Source organism: Akebia trifoliata, chromosome 10 (genome assembly GCF_017979445.1).
Source record: "Akebia trifoliata isolate Shusen 1 chromosome 10, ASM1797944v1, whole genome shotgun sequence".
Lineage (NCBI taxonomy): Eukaryota > Viridiplantae > Streptophyta > Magnoliopsida > Ranunculales > Lardizabalaceae > Akebia > Akebia trifoliata.
Genome location: NC_141384.1, coordinates 30,220,585 through 30,233,217, shown reverse-complemented (window position 1 = coordinate 30,233,217; position 12,633 = coordinate 30,220,585). Strand labels below are relative to the sequence as shown.

At 35.3% G+C, this 12,633-nt stretch overlaps 1 protein-coding gene across 2 annotated transcripts; it reads left to right on the top strand.

The window, feature by feature from the left end:
• The first annotated feature begins 841 nt into the window (after positions 1 to 841).
• LOC147393773 (golgin candidate 3-like) lies at positions 842 to 11,678 on the top strand. Of its 2 annotated transcripts, XM_086456090.1 has the most exons (13): positions 842 to 1,012; positions 1,859 to 2,035; positions 2,461 to 2,596; positions 2,687 to 2,751; positions 3,965 to 4,135; positions 4,330 to 4,440; positions 6,224 to 6,367; positions 8,047 to 8,343; positions 8,446 to 8,511; positions 9,257 to 9,438; positions 9,681 to 9,735; positions 10,123 to 10,299; positions 11,138 to 11,678. In XM_086456090.1, the coding sequence occupies exons 1-13, from the start codon at positions 977 to 979 to the stop codon at positions 11,225 to 11,227; spliced, it is 1,707 nt and encodes a 568-aa protein (XP_086312216.1). In that variant the 5' UTR covers positions 842 to 976; the 3' UTR covers positions 11,228 to 11,678. The 2 variants fall into 2 exon arrangements, with proteins under 2 accessions (XP_086312216.1, XP_086312217.1); XM_086456091.1 differs by lacking the exon at positions 11,138 to 11,678 and having other exon boundaries at positions 9,807 to 10,266.
• Positions 11,679 to 12,633: the final 955 nt, after the last annotated feature.

Below are 12,633 nucleotides of genomic sequence, written 5' to 3'. Positions count from 1 at the left end.
AAATCATAATAACCATCCTTTATTGATTTTCATCCAAAAATGAAGTATCAAAAAAAAAAAAAAATCCTAACTTTCTTACATATGTCCTCAAAATACTTGAAAATGACTTCTTCTTTCTCAAATCATTTTTGTCGAATTGAAGTCTCCAAAACTCGATTGAAATATCGAAAATCTAATTTTTTTGAACACAAATGGTGAGTTCGAATGGTTTGGACACTTTTGGCATTTCAATCATGGAGAGTGGGATTCAGGGAGTGATTAGAAAGAAAAGTTTTACTAAATGGATTACTACGGAAAGTCCTAAAATTTAAGGACTAACTAGAAAGTAATCCCTCGGCCAGAGTCCTTTAAGTAATTTTTCTGATAGTGATTAACTCTGTGTCACATTCGATAAAAACATGTCTGGGTTTGCCATTTTGATCAGTTACACGCAGGGGTGACATTGACATTGACATGCGATTCTCCCATTTCTGTCGTGGAGGTGCACACATAACCGTAGATGTTTTTTAAACGTATCTCGAGGAAATAATCTATGGCTATCGCATTAACGCAGTGAAAATCACAGTGAGAAACTAAGTCCCAAGCATATGTTTGTCACATTAATCTTTTCTTTCCTAAAACATTATTAGGTCATTTCCTCTCTCGTGATCCACCAAAGTTTTTGAAGTTTTTTTCTTCAAAATTCCATCATTTAAGATTTCTCCACAAAAATTTGGCGGATTTCTGATAAATTTAGAGGTTTTATTAGTGGGAATTCCCGCCATAGAAATATAGGTTTCGAAAGATTTGAAAAAGATTGAATGATGTGGAATAAAATCGCTAATTTCAAAGAGAACCTCAATCAGATTGCACTTGAGGTCCAGAACGCTGCTGAAGAGCTCGAGATCCATCGATCAGTGATGAAGAAGATTCTTTGGTATTTGATCGACAGATTTCTCATCGTTCTGCCCAATCTATTTCGCCTCTGCATTCGTCCATGGAGAATAGTATTGATTCGACATTAAAATCAAAGGTATTATTCTGTTAATTTAGGGCTTAATTTCATAAGATTTATGTTGTTACGGTTCCAGAATTCTTGGTTGATTGCCGTTTGATTGAAATGGTCGATTTGAGTTTTTTTTTTTCTATTTTTGTTTATCAAACTATATAGAGTGGCAAGATTTATCTTAAATCTCATTTCTTCATGTTCAATTATTTGTTCATGAATTGGAGCTAATTGAAATACCTTATCAAATGCTGAGTGGGTTGAACGTTTGAGGAATCATTTTTGAAAGATTAATTTCTTGATAGGCTGTACTTCTAGTAATCAGGGCGGAACCAGGATTTTGCCTATGTGGGGGCAAATGAGAGTTTTTTTTTTATTTTGTATGGGGGCAATCGCTCACAACCCCTTGTAGACTTTGGAAATTCTGTGGGGGTAACTGCCCCCACTGTAAATCCACCCCTGCAAACAATAGGTAGTAAATACAACCACTATAATAGTAAATGCAACCAAAATCCATGGAACAATATTAGTTAATTTTGATGTTCGAGTGATTTACACTGAAAGTGAGTTTACTGGAACAACTTGTTATTATTTGCTTGATTCTCTTTACCGTGCACCCAATGCTAGAATTTTTAACTATTTTGTATGTTCACACTTCACATTGATACATTTTAATTTCTTTTTATGGGGATGCATATGTCATTCGGGTTTTTTTATTATGATTTTGCTGCTGCTGCTTGAAAAAAAAGATTAGGTCTTGGAATAATTTTATTCATCAAAAAAATGCTTCTTAAATTTTGTCAACAATCACGATTCTGCATAACTTTGAGTTTGCATTAGGTCTTGGCTGATTTCTGTTTGATATCTATCTAGGGGACTATTGACCAATCACATGGCAGGGAGAACAGGATTCCAACTGCAAGCCACAAACCCAAAGGTGTTGACCCTGAACAGGACCCATTAAGAAATGGAAGTGAATTGGACATTCAGTCTCCTGGAATTCAAAGTGTGATGGAACCAAAACATGTGAATTTGCAGCAACATGAAAAGGTAATGGGTCTTTTTTCTGTTCTGTTCTGATAATGACTGTATAGGGTTTAGGGTTTACTGATCATGACGTAAACAATGCCTTAATACCCAAATCTCGCAAATCTAATCAAGGAATTAAAGAAATTTCCTATACTGATGGCAGCTTTCACTCCCGCTAAAGCAATTGTAGCTGCTCCAGCACATATAAATTTCGCCCCTTTTAACTTTGATGGGTTTCTCATGTTGTTCTTTTTTATGTGATCTTGAAACTGTAGTATTTAATCTGTTGGAAGATACCTCTGTTATGGGGTGAATAAGTGAATTAGTCATTTCATATCGTTATATGAAATGTCCCCAAAAATGTTGTCCTTGTATACATTTATGTAATTACTTTCTATATTTATCCACAATGAATGGACTTTATAATAGATATGAATGCATTGTAGGTGCTTGCAGATTTGCTAGAACAGAACAGATCCTTGGCAGCAATGCAGTCTAGTTACCTGGCTGAGATAAAACAGTTACGAGTGGAATTAGATAAAGAACGTGATAGTTTAGCAAACATGCAACTTAAACTGCAAGGTATTTTTTGTGCACCAATGAAGATTTAAGTAAACTACATTATCTTTTGTCATTTATAATTGCTTTTCTGATTATCTGCTTGCTCTCTAGAGGAACACAAGATGAACATATCTTTTCAGAAGGAAACCCACACTTTAAAGATGTACAAGGACAAAGTAAGCTTTAACTTGAATTTCCAGATATTAATTCATGTATGTATGTTGATCTATGGATGCATATTATGGTTATTATCATGGTTAGTTTGTGTTAATTAGTCTATTATCATGGTTTTATGCTTTTGCTCCAAGCTATGTTGTCATATGGAAGACACTTGCTTCATTTTGAAAAATATTCACATGATATCAGAGTTTCCTGGTTCATCTAGGTGGAAATTTTCCAGGGTATCTATAATCCTTAATTTTAATTGTCCAAGTGGCACTTTAGGGTCTATTGAGCAATAGAACTCTTTTCTGGGCCAATTGATACTATCATTGAAAACTTGAGTCGTTAAGGATGGTTATAGCAACCATCTTGGCAATGTTCATATTTATAGCAACCATCTTGGCGATGTTCTTGTTTCAAATTTGGATTAGTTGGGTTTGGTGCATTGGTATTTTAAATAGTGTTGCAATGTTTTGGCAAGATTTTTGGGCGTTGTGGATCTTCTCTTCCATTCTTTTAGAAGTAATATTTGTTAGCAGTCTCATTATCATCATCTAAGCCTTGTCACAACCATATGGGTTTGGCTACAAAAATCTTGTTTTGTCATTCCATTCTATCTAAGCACATTGATTTGATTGTGTTGTAAGTAATTTCATTTGCAAAAGTTGGTATCCGTTTACACTTTTTTTTCCTTAATTTTTGACCCCTTTCTTTTCTTCTTCCTCTTAGGCTCTTAGCTGTACTCTTTCTTTATCTCAGAAACCATCACCGCATTCTCCACCAACCAACCACTCTACATCACTACCACAGTGGGGAGACAACGGTGTTGATTGAGAGTGAGATAAAGAGCGGACTGAAACGAAGTAAAACTAATATAGGATGAGAACGATTTGCTCTAGAATACCGAATCTACCCCACTAGTACCATAATACTAGCAGCTATAAATAAGGTAAAACTTGGACAACATCAGCCATCCTCCCGTTTCATTTCGTAAATAAATTCATAGATTTGATAGTGGTGTAGATCCATAATCAAGCAAAACTCTATAGGCTACGTGTATTTATTACACATGCTGCACCCTGTCGTCTTTCCCAGTGATTATCTGAATATCTCTTGTTAAGTTGTTATATTGATTTGTAAGAATGCGTGTTGGTAATGCTTTTATGATGTGCATTGTCTTATTATATGTGCTGGTTTATTTCATCCTTTGTGTCTTTAAAATGACAGAACAGTACAGAGATGATAGAGCTGCGTAATGAATTGAATGCAAAGATATCAGAAATAAGAAGGCTGCAATCTGAGTTGACCAGAAGGGATAATGATGAAGAAGCAGATGAAAATGCTGAGAGTTTAAAAGGAGTAATTGCAACCCTAGAAAAGGAGAACACCAATCTTAAGGTTGATACTCGTGGGCATTCCATTTTTTTTGCTTTAGAATATGACAATTATATCATTTTCCATCTTTCTTTTTATATATTTTTTTCTGGCTTCAGTATCTAATTTTATATTTCTGTATTATCATATTGATATTGTTGGTTATTTTGGTCTTTTGGAGTCGTGAGGCTGGTCTGACATTGTCTCGATTGTGCTAGATAGAGAAGGTTGAACTAGAGGCTTCCTTGAAGATGAGAGAGAAGTCATCAAATGATCGAATTTTTGCAAATGGGTCCGACCCTTCAAACGAACATTCAAGTTTCTTGGAGGTAGTTCCTTCACTATTGTGTAGTTATGTTGGGGTCATTAACAACTAGTAGTCCCAGAAAAGTAATTTATTCTTGTTTTAGTTTTCAGTCAATAGCAGTTTACCAATTTTCATGATTTATGTGCTCCACTATTCATTATTATTTATGTATGTGCAATTGGTTTCTTTATTAGGTGCTGCTCTCATGCACACGCACTCCACATTGCATATTCACTGATTTTTCATATTTATTTACTCATGTAGACATGCTCAATATTTCAAAGTATAAGCTCCTAACATCGCTGCCTGTGTGCTAGAATATGGTCTAGTGATAGTATTGAACATAATTGCTAAATGATATGACTGTCAGACATATGATATCGTCACATCATGAGTAAAATCTCATATCTAATTGCTTATTACGGCACCATCTTCCAAGGTATGATTTTATCTACATCGATTACTATGAACCTTCATTTGTGGACACTCTAGCATGAAAGGAAGTGGGCTTAGTCGAGAAATAAAAAACAAAAAATTTGCAGTACCATCAAGAGGGTGTGAGGTGGATGAGTGGTCTATTTTTGTAGGTTAATGTTGAGCCTTGGAATCTCTTACTATGACTAAGGATGGTAGCATTGAAATTGTGGAATCCCATGTCATTTTTGTTCATCAGTATAAGTGAACTCTGGAAGTTCCATCTAATCAAGTTTTCAAAACCCTTTCTGCAATCAAGGAACCCAAAAGGTGCTTTTTAAGAAAATTTCAAGGATAGTTTAGTTCATAGGAAGAGGAATATCTTCAGGAACTTTCAAGGAGAGCCTTGGAATCTCTTACTATGACTAAGGATGGTAGCATTGAAATTGTGGAATCGCATGTCATTTTTGTTCGCCAGTATAACTGAACTCTGGAAGTTCCATCTAATCAAGTTTTCAAAATCCTTTCTGCAATCAAGGAACCCAAAAGGTGCTTTTTAAGAAAATCTCAAGGATAATTTAGTTCATAGGAAGAGGAATCTCTTCAGCAACTTTCAAGAAAGTCATTCTGAAATTCTTGAAGGGATGCTTATTTAATCATGTTCTAAGAACTGACATAAAATTTTCATATCCTTGTTGGTTTTTAGATGGGTTTGTTTGACTGTTATCCTTTATGAAAATTTCAAGGATATTTTAGTCATAGGAGTTAAGAAGAGGGAATCTCATCAGCAACTCTCTGGAAAGTCACTTTGAAATCCATGAAGGGATAAAGTCTTTTAATCGTGTTCTATTTCCCGAAATTTTAATCATTTTTTATTTCCCTAAAATTCTCATGTCCTATATGACTATTATGCATTAGTTTGTGGAGTATTCTTAATATACATCAATGAATTCCTCCTCTTCATTTCAGGTCACGTGAAGTAAGAACAAGGTGTATGTCAAAGTTGAGGAAATTTCTAGCTCAATGGGGTGTCAAAGACTCATTGAATTGTTGTGTATTTAATATTGCAATGATCACCACCATCATCATTGAAGCCTTATCCCAAAAAATAGGGGATTGGCTAAAAGAACCCGGTTCAATTATATCCAAAGTCTTGTATTATGTTATTGCAAACGTGTTTATGTCCGACTACCTCAATCCATGCTCTTTCGTGTCTTCCCCTCTTACTTTTAGAACTTTAAATTAAATTTGCACAGAACTGGGGCTGCAATTGGCTTTCATTCAATACCATCTCAATAGACTTTCTCTTATTTTATCCGATCTTCATTTTTTTTTTCTAGATCTTTTGTCCCATCTTCGTATGCTTATGCAACTGCATTTTTATCTCAAAGGCACATTCTTCTGGAAGTTTTGCTGGAAAAGAAGAAATGGAGCTATCCTTCCAAAAGTTGGAGAAGGATTTGCAGGAAGCCTGCCGAGGAAGGGACAAAGCATGTCAAGAATTGACCCGGCTCAAGCAGCACTTGTTAGATCAGGTTTCTCTTCCTTAAACCTTGCAATGTTTTCAGATGAACCAGCGTTTACTTTTATGAAAGCATATTGTACCCACTGTGTCAGACACTTCAGGTTTTTTTTTTTTTGAAAAGTATAATATATTTCAAGGAGAAAGAAAAAACAGCATACAAAGAGGCCGAGAAAGCCTCATAGAAAGTAACAAAGAAGAAGAGCAAACAATATCAATGATTACATAAAGAGTTCCATCTAAAAACAAAATCATCAAACGAAGTTCCCACGAATTCTATATTTTGTTTGGACCAAAGGTATAAGAAGCCCAAAATCTCTAAAAAACTTGTGTGAGAGCTTCTAATCTTGCCATTAAACACCCTGTTATTCCTTTCATTCCAAATCCCCCAAGCAATAGCCGAAGGTAGCATAGCCCACAGGTAACGTTTTCTGGTGTGAAAGACATTACTGGTCCACTCTTTCAACAACGATGAAAACTTATGAGGGAAAACCCAAGTCATACGGAATAAACCAAGGAAACTTGACCATAAATTATAGGAAAAAGGGCAATGAATTAAAATGTGATCAACAGATTCCCCTTCCATCAAGCAAAGGGGACAACAATTAGGAGTGATCCAACCCCGAGCAATCAAGTTATCCATCGTAAGAATTTTACCAAGGGAAGCCAACCAGACAAAGAAAGAGATTTTAGAAGGCACTGACCTAAACCAAATGATGGAAGCCGAGATGGTACGCTCAGCACTAGGAGTGAGCCATTTATGGAAGGATCTGACAGAGAATCTCGAATCCTTCGCTCTAATCCATTCCCACCTATCCTGTTCACTTTCGTTGCGATGAAGCGTATGCAAGAGATCGAGGAAAGATGTAACCTCGGTTAGCTCCCAATCATTAAAATTTCTCCTGAACCCCAAATCCCAAGTAGGATCGGACTCGTTGTGAATCAAACATTGCTGGATTGAATGATTCTTCTTAACAGAACAGACGTATAAAGATAGAAATTGAGAAGCTAGCGACGAAGGTCCGCACCAACAATCTTCCCAAAATCTAATTTTGTCCCCCACACCTGCTTTGAATCTAATCCCTTGCTCAAAATCCTTGCTAACTTTCAAAATTCCTTTCCATAGGCTACACCCATACGAGGTTTTAGACTCACCGCTATACCAACCTAGACTCCTCTCCCCATATTTAGCCATAATAACTTTCCTCCACAAACTACCCCTCTCCTCGCCAAACCTCCAAAGCCATTTTCCTAGAGGTATTAATTGTACACTTGTCCCCATCATGTACCCTGGTTGTCACTGCTATATGTGGATGGGTTTCTTCGAGCCAGCTGGTAGAGTTAGCTGTTACCATCTACATTATGTTTCAAACTAAATATTGCACTTCAAGAATGACCTATTTTTATTAGAGGATTTTGCCTCCCTGACCATCCATACCATTCACCATTCCAATCACCAATTCTTCGTCTAGATATTACAAACTTATTGAGAATCGATCTCCATGTATTCTTAGAAAATAGCTTATAAAAATATATATTCTTAAAAAATCTGTACTTTAAAGTATAGATGTTCAACATTTTCCCTGACCCATGACAATAACAACACTTAGGCTTAGCAAGTTTACCAATTCATTTCATCATCATCAAAGCCTTATCCCAAAAACTGGTTTCTTTTACAATGCTACCATCTAGGAACTTGAAGAATCAGATAAAATGGACGAGGACAGCAAAATCATTGAGGAGCTTCAAGTGAATTCCGATTATCAAAGAGCTCAAATAGTGCATTTGGAGAATGCTCTGAAGCAAGCAAGAACAAGTCAGGAGGAGGTTAGGAAGATGAACAGCAGTGAGCTTCAGAAGGCTAAGGAAATTATTAGTGAACTTGAGCAAAAACTTGGAAGTTGTACGCACGCAATCGATGCAAAAAATGTTGAACTTTTGAATCTTCAGACTGCTCTAGGCCAGTATTATGCCGAAAGTGAAGCCAAGGTGAATTTCTTGTTTTTTTCTCTTTTGCTTATTTTAATAATATAGGGAAATGTTTATATTTCGTTTTTTTTTTTAATGTAGGTTCCTCTTGTTTGTGTGTAGGAACGTCTAGAAAGAGATTTCATTATGGCAAGAGAAGAATCGGCTAAACTTTCTGCATTGTTGAAGGTATGACCCCGTAATTCTTTTTCTGGTTTCTGAGCATTTTTCAACATGATTGGTAGACCCACATCCAGTACTTATTTAGGAATCATGTTTACGTAGATTTATATACTGATCACCATTGGTAAAGGTACAACTCAGGAAAATCTATCGATAGGAAGGGTTACAAAATATTGACACCACCCTCTCTATATGTTGACACATGTTCTAGAACTTAATCTAGCTACCTAACCAAACTGAAAAATAACTATAGTTTGGACACATGTAGCACTTTGAGGTTGGTAGCAACCTTTTTCAACAAGTCCTCCTTATCAAAGTTGTGCTTTTTAAAAGCTGGTTATAATCTGTAACTTGGAAAATATTTACAAAAAGATTTATTTTTCTTTTCATTTTTTTTCGAAGCCCTTACATAAAGTCATATGCAGCAGCCCTAGTGAACTGAGCAGAAATTTATGCTGTTGGAAGATAGCTTGTAACTAAAACCTTTGCATTTCAAAATATAAATACTGAGAGAAGATCCAAAGGAACAGGAATGCAGCATTAATATTTAGCCCATTTTCTTTTTTGTAGTGGCATATATTCTTGATATCATATGCTTTTACTATTCTAGCATTAATTTCCAATACTTAAAGTTATCTGAAACTTTTGCATTGTTGACATGGACCTAAGCACTTGGCATCTTGAACTATTTGGTTAAGAGTTGTGTTCCTTTAAAAAAATTCTTGGAAATCTTCTTGTCCTTTTCCACTAGGATGCAAATCAGCGTGCGGAGATATCAAAGCGGGAAAAGGAAGAATTATTGGTTAAGCTTTCACAAGGAAAAAATGCAATCCAGAAGCTAGAGGAAGACAATGCAAAGTTCCGTCGAGCCCTTGAGCAGAGCATGACAAGGCTAAACAGGATGTCAGTGGATTCAGATTATTTTGTGGACAGGTCAGCCTTTTTGACTTGTGAATTGTAGTTTCCTTGTGCTCTGAAGTGGTCTGTTTCCAATCTTTTTCTTAGTATTTGTGAATATGATGATAGGTTGTAATTTGTGAACAATTTTGGCCTTTCTCTGACTAGAGAATTTGGTTTACAGTAGTCTTTCCATCTTTATTTGTGTCATTTCCTTCCCCATTCCTTTTAAAGATTGAAACCATGGATTTTAATGATGGATAACCCACTGTTGGTAGGCGCATTGTGATCAAATTACTGGTGACCTACTTTCAGAGAAACCACAGCAAAGAGGTAAGATATTTTCACTATTGAGGATTTTCATTTTACAGTAAAGATCCATTGAACAGGAATGTGTGCTTCAGGATGCGATGGAAAAAAGTCATTCTTTGTCCTCTGCTGTGCATGAGGTCACTTGCAGAGCAGTTTGAGAGACACAACTGGATGGGATGTACCCTTCTAGGAGATCTTGTTGACCAATATTTGTCCAAACTTGATGACCAATTCTTTTTATAAAAATAATTTTTTTTTGCCAATCTCACTACATGTGGGTCATGCATACAGTAGAGGCAGGACTGTTCTTCCTGTTCTTTCATCATGATGTAAATCTGCCTCATCTCAAATAAGATTTCGTACTTGACATGCTCATGAAATAATATTACCAAATCTGGAGATCACCAGGTTCTAGATCTTATGGTTCGCATGCTGGGGTTCTCCGAGGAAGACAAACAAAGAATCAGTGATGCTCAGCAAGGTAAAGGTGTTGTTCGAGGTGTCTTGGGTCTACCTGGACGCCTTGTTGGTGGCATCTTGGGTGGAAGCTCACCCGAACCTGCTCATGTGCAATCTGAAAACCAGGTTAGCATTTATTTAATGAATTCCGGCTCTTCAAGTCTTTATAGGAACTTTTTCCTGTATTAGTAGTTGATTTATCTCATCAAATGCATGGTAAATTAAACAAATTACATGATCCTATTGTGTATGTGCTCAGTTCAACATCAGGCCAGAACGGGGAGAAAAAAATAAAAACAGAATAGGAATGTAGAAATTCAAACTCGGGAAAGGTTCTTTTTTCTGTTGGCGAAGAATGAGTGTTTTTTTTTTTTTGAGGAATGTAGGCTTAGTGTGCTGTGCTACCCTCTCTCCAATGGTCTATCTCCTTATCACTCTTTCTTGTTCTCACCCTCTTCCCCTATCTACTCCCCCTCTTTTTCATTTTTTTTTTATCTTTCTTAAAAATCTTATTTCTAGGGAGATTTAGCAAGGAGGGAGTTGGATTTCGATAAACAAATAATAGATTAGTGACACACTGACCCTTTCTTATAACACCCAAGTTAATGAAATAATATATGAAACAAAGTAAATATAAACACAAGATACATTTCTCTCATAGCGTTTTTCTATGGTTTTCTTTGAAGAGAAAACTAGAAGGTGAATCAGAGAGGAAGAAAGTGGGAGGTTAAGAAAATTCTAGAAAAAAATGATTTTTAAGAAAGGAAAAAAAAAAAAAAAAAGAAAGAGAGGGGGAGGGGGAGTATATAGGGGTTTGGTAATCCTTCTTTTTTTTTCCCTCAATAATTCATTTATTGTCCCAAAAAAAAATATATATCAACTCCTTGCTAGCTCATGCCTATGCACGATCTCATCTCTTTTTTGCATTTCTCATACCTTTTTTTTTTTTTTTTAAATTTTACAGTCCTTTTCAGATCTGTGGGTTGATTTTCTTCTCAAAGAAACTGAAGAAAGAGAGAGGAGGCAGTCAAACCAGGGGTTGTTACAAGGGTGATGCAAACCATAGGAACTGATGCACCAATGCCTAACCAGGGAATGAGAACATCAAGTATTACTTCTACTTTACCAAGAGTAAGAATAAATCCATTCCTGAGTCTGCTTTCCTCTCTCTCTCGGACATCAATTGCAGCCTTGCCATTCCGACTACTCAACAGTTCCTCTTATATCATCGGTTTATCCATCATCAGGAAAAGCTCTCAAATCCCAATATAATGAAACAAGAATCATGTAATTTGGTAAGATAGAGTTTCCTTTTTCGATTTTGCTTTTTAGTCAATTCTTTCTTTCATCATTTAAAAGAGAAGTATCTTTCGGTGTTTGAACTGACCCTATCTATCCTTTGAAAAATAGAAGGGGGACAAATTACTTAGAGGACCTTGGCGGAGCGGTTTCATTGTAAATAGTCCCTAAGTTTTGGGCAATAACTTGATAGTCTGTTTAGTCAACTTTTTTTATTTCTTAATGGTCCCTCAAACCTCATCTCACATTATAACTTGATAGTCCGTTTAGTCAATTTTTTTTATTTCTTAATGGTCCCTCAAACCTCATCTCACATTATAATGTTTTTGAAATATCCAAACTACTTTTTTTCTTATCTTCATATACTTGGGTTTTCTAAAGGCGATTGGAATCCAATCATTTTCCGACGATTTTTTTATTATGAATGACGACTAAAAATGATATTCTTCTAACTGTTAACGTTTAGATGTAATTTTTTATCTATTTTAACGATGTATAACAAAAAATGAAGAACGAAATTGAAATTCCCAAAATTTTAGACAGTGCAGTCACCACTTTTTATATTGTTGAGCTCAGCCTTTTTTTTTTTTTTGTAGTAATTGTTGAACATGACAATAAAAAGTGATGAGCTCAACACTAAATATGATTATGATGTTTTTCATTTTTTATTTTTTCGACTTAGATATTTAATAAATCTTCTTGAAATACCTAAAATGTATATATTATAATTGTGTACTGGATGATCGGATCAAAATTGAGTCAACTAAATTTGACCAACTTGATCGGTCTACAAGACCTTGTCCAACTTCTTTTAGGATTCCTCTTTCTTTTAATGAGTTTCTATTCTTTAAGTTGCTTAAGTAGTCCTACTTAATTTCTATTTAAATTTTAACAAAAAAAAAAATTCTAAGTTAATTTCTATTTCAATTTTAGTATTGGAGAAGGTTTCTTAGTTGTGTGAGAGAGTTATCTTTATAATGAACTCCAAAAAATAAAGTAATTAATTTTTTTTAGATTGATTAATTAAAAAAAAAAGATTTTTCTCCCCTTACTTTGTTTTCTTCTAGGCATAAAGACTGATATTAGTTTTTAATTTTAGTGTTTTGCGATTGATTTTTATCAATCTCGGACTAGATTGAAGTTTCTGCTCTGATTTGCTTG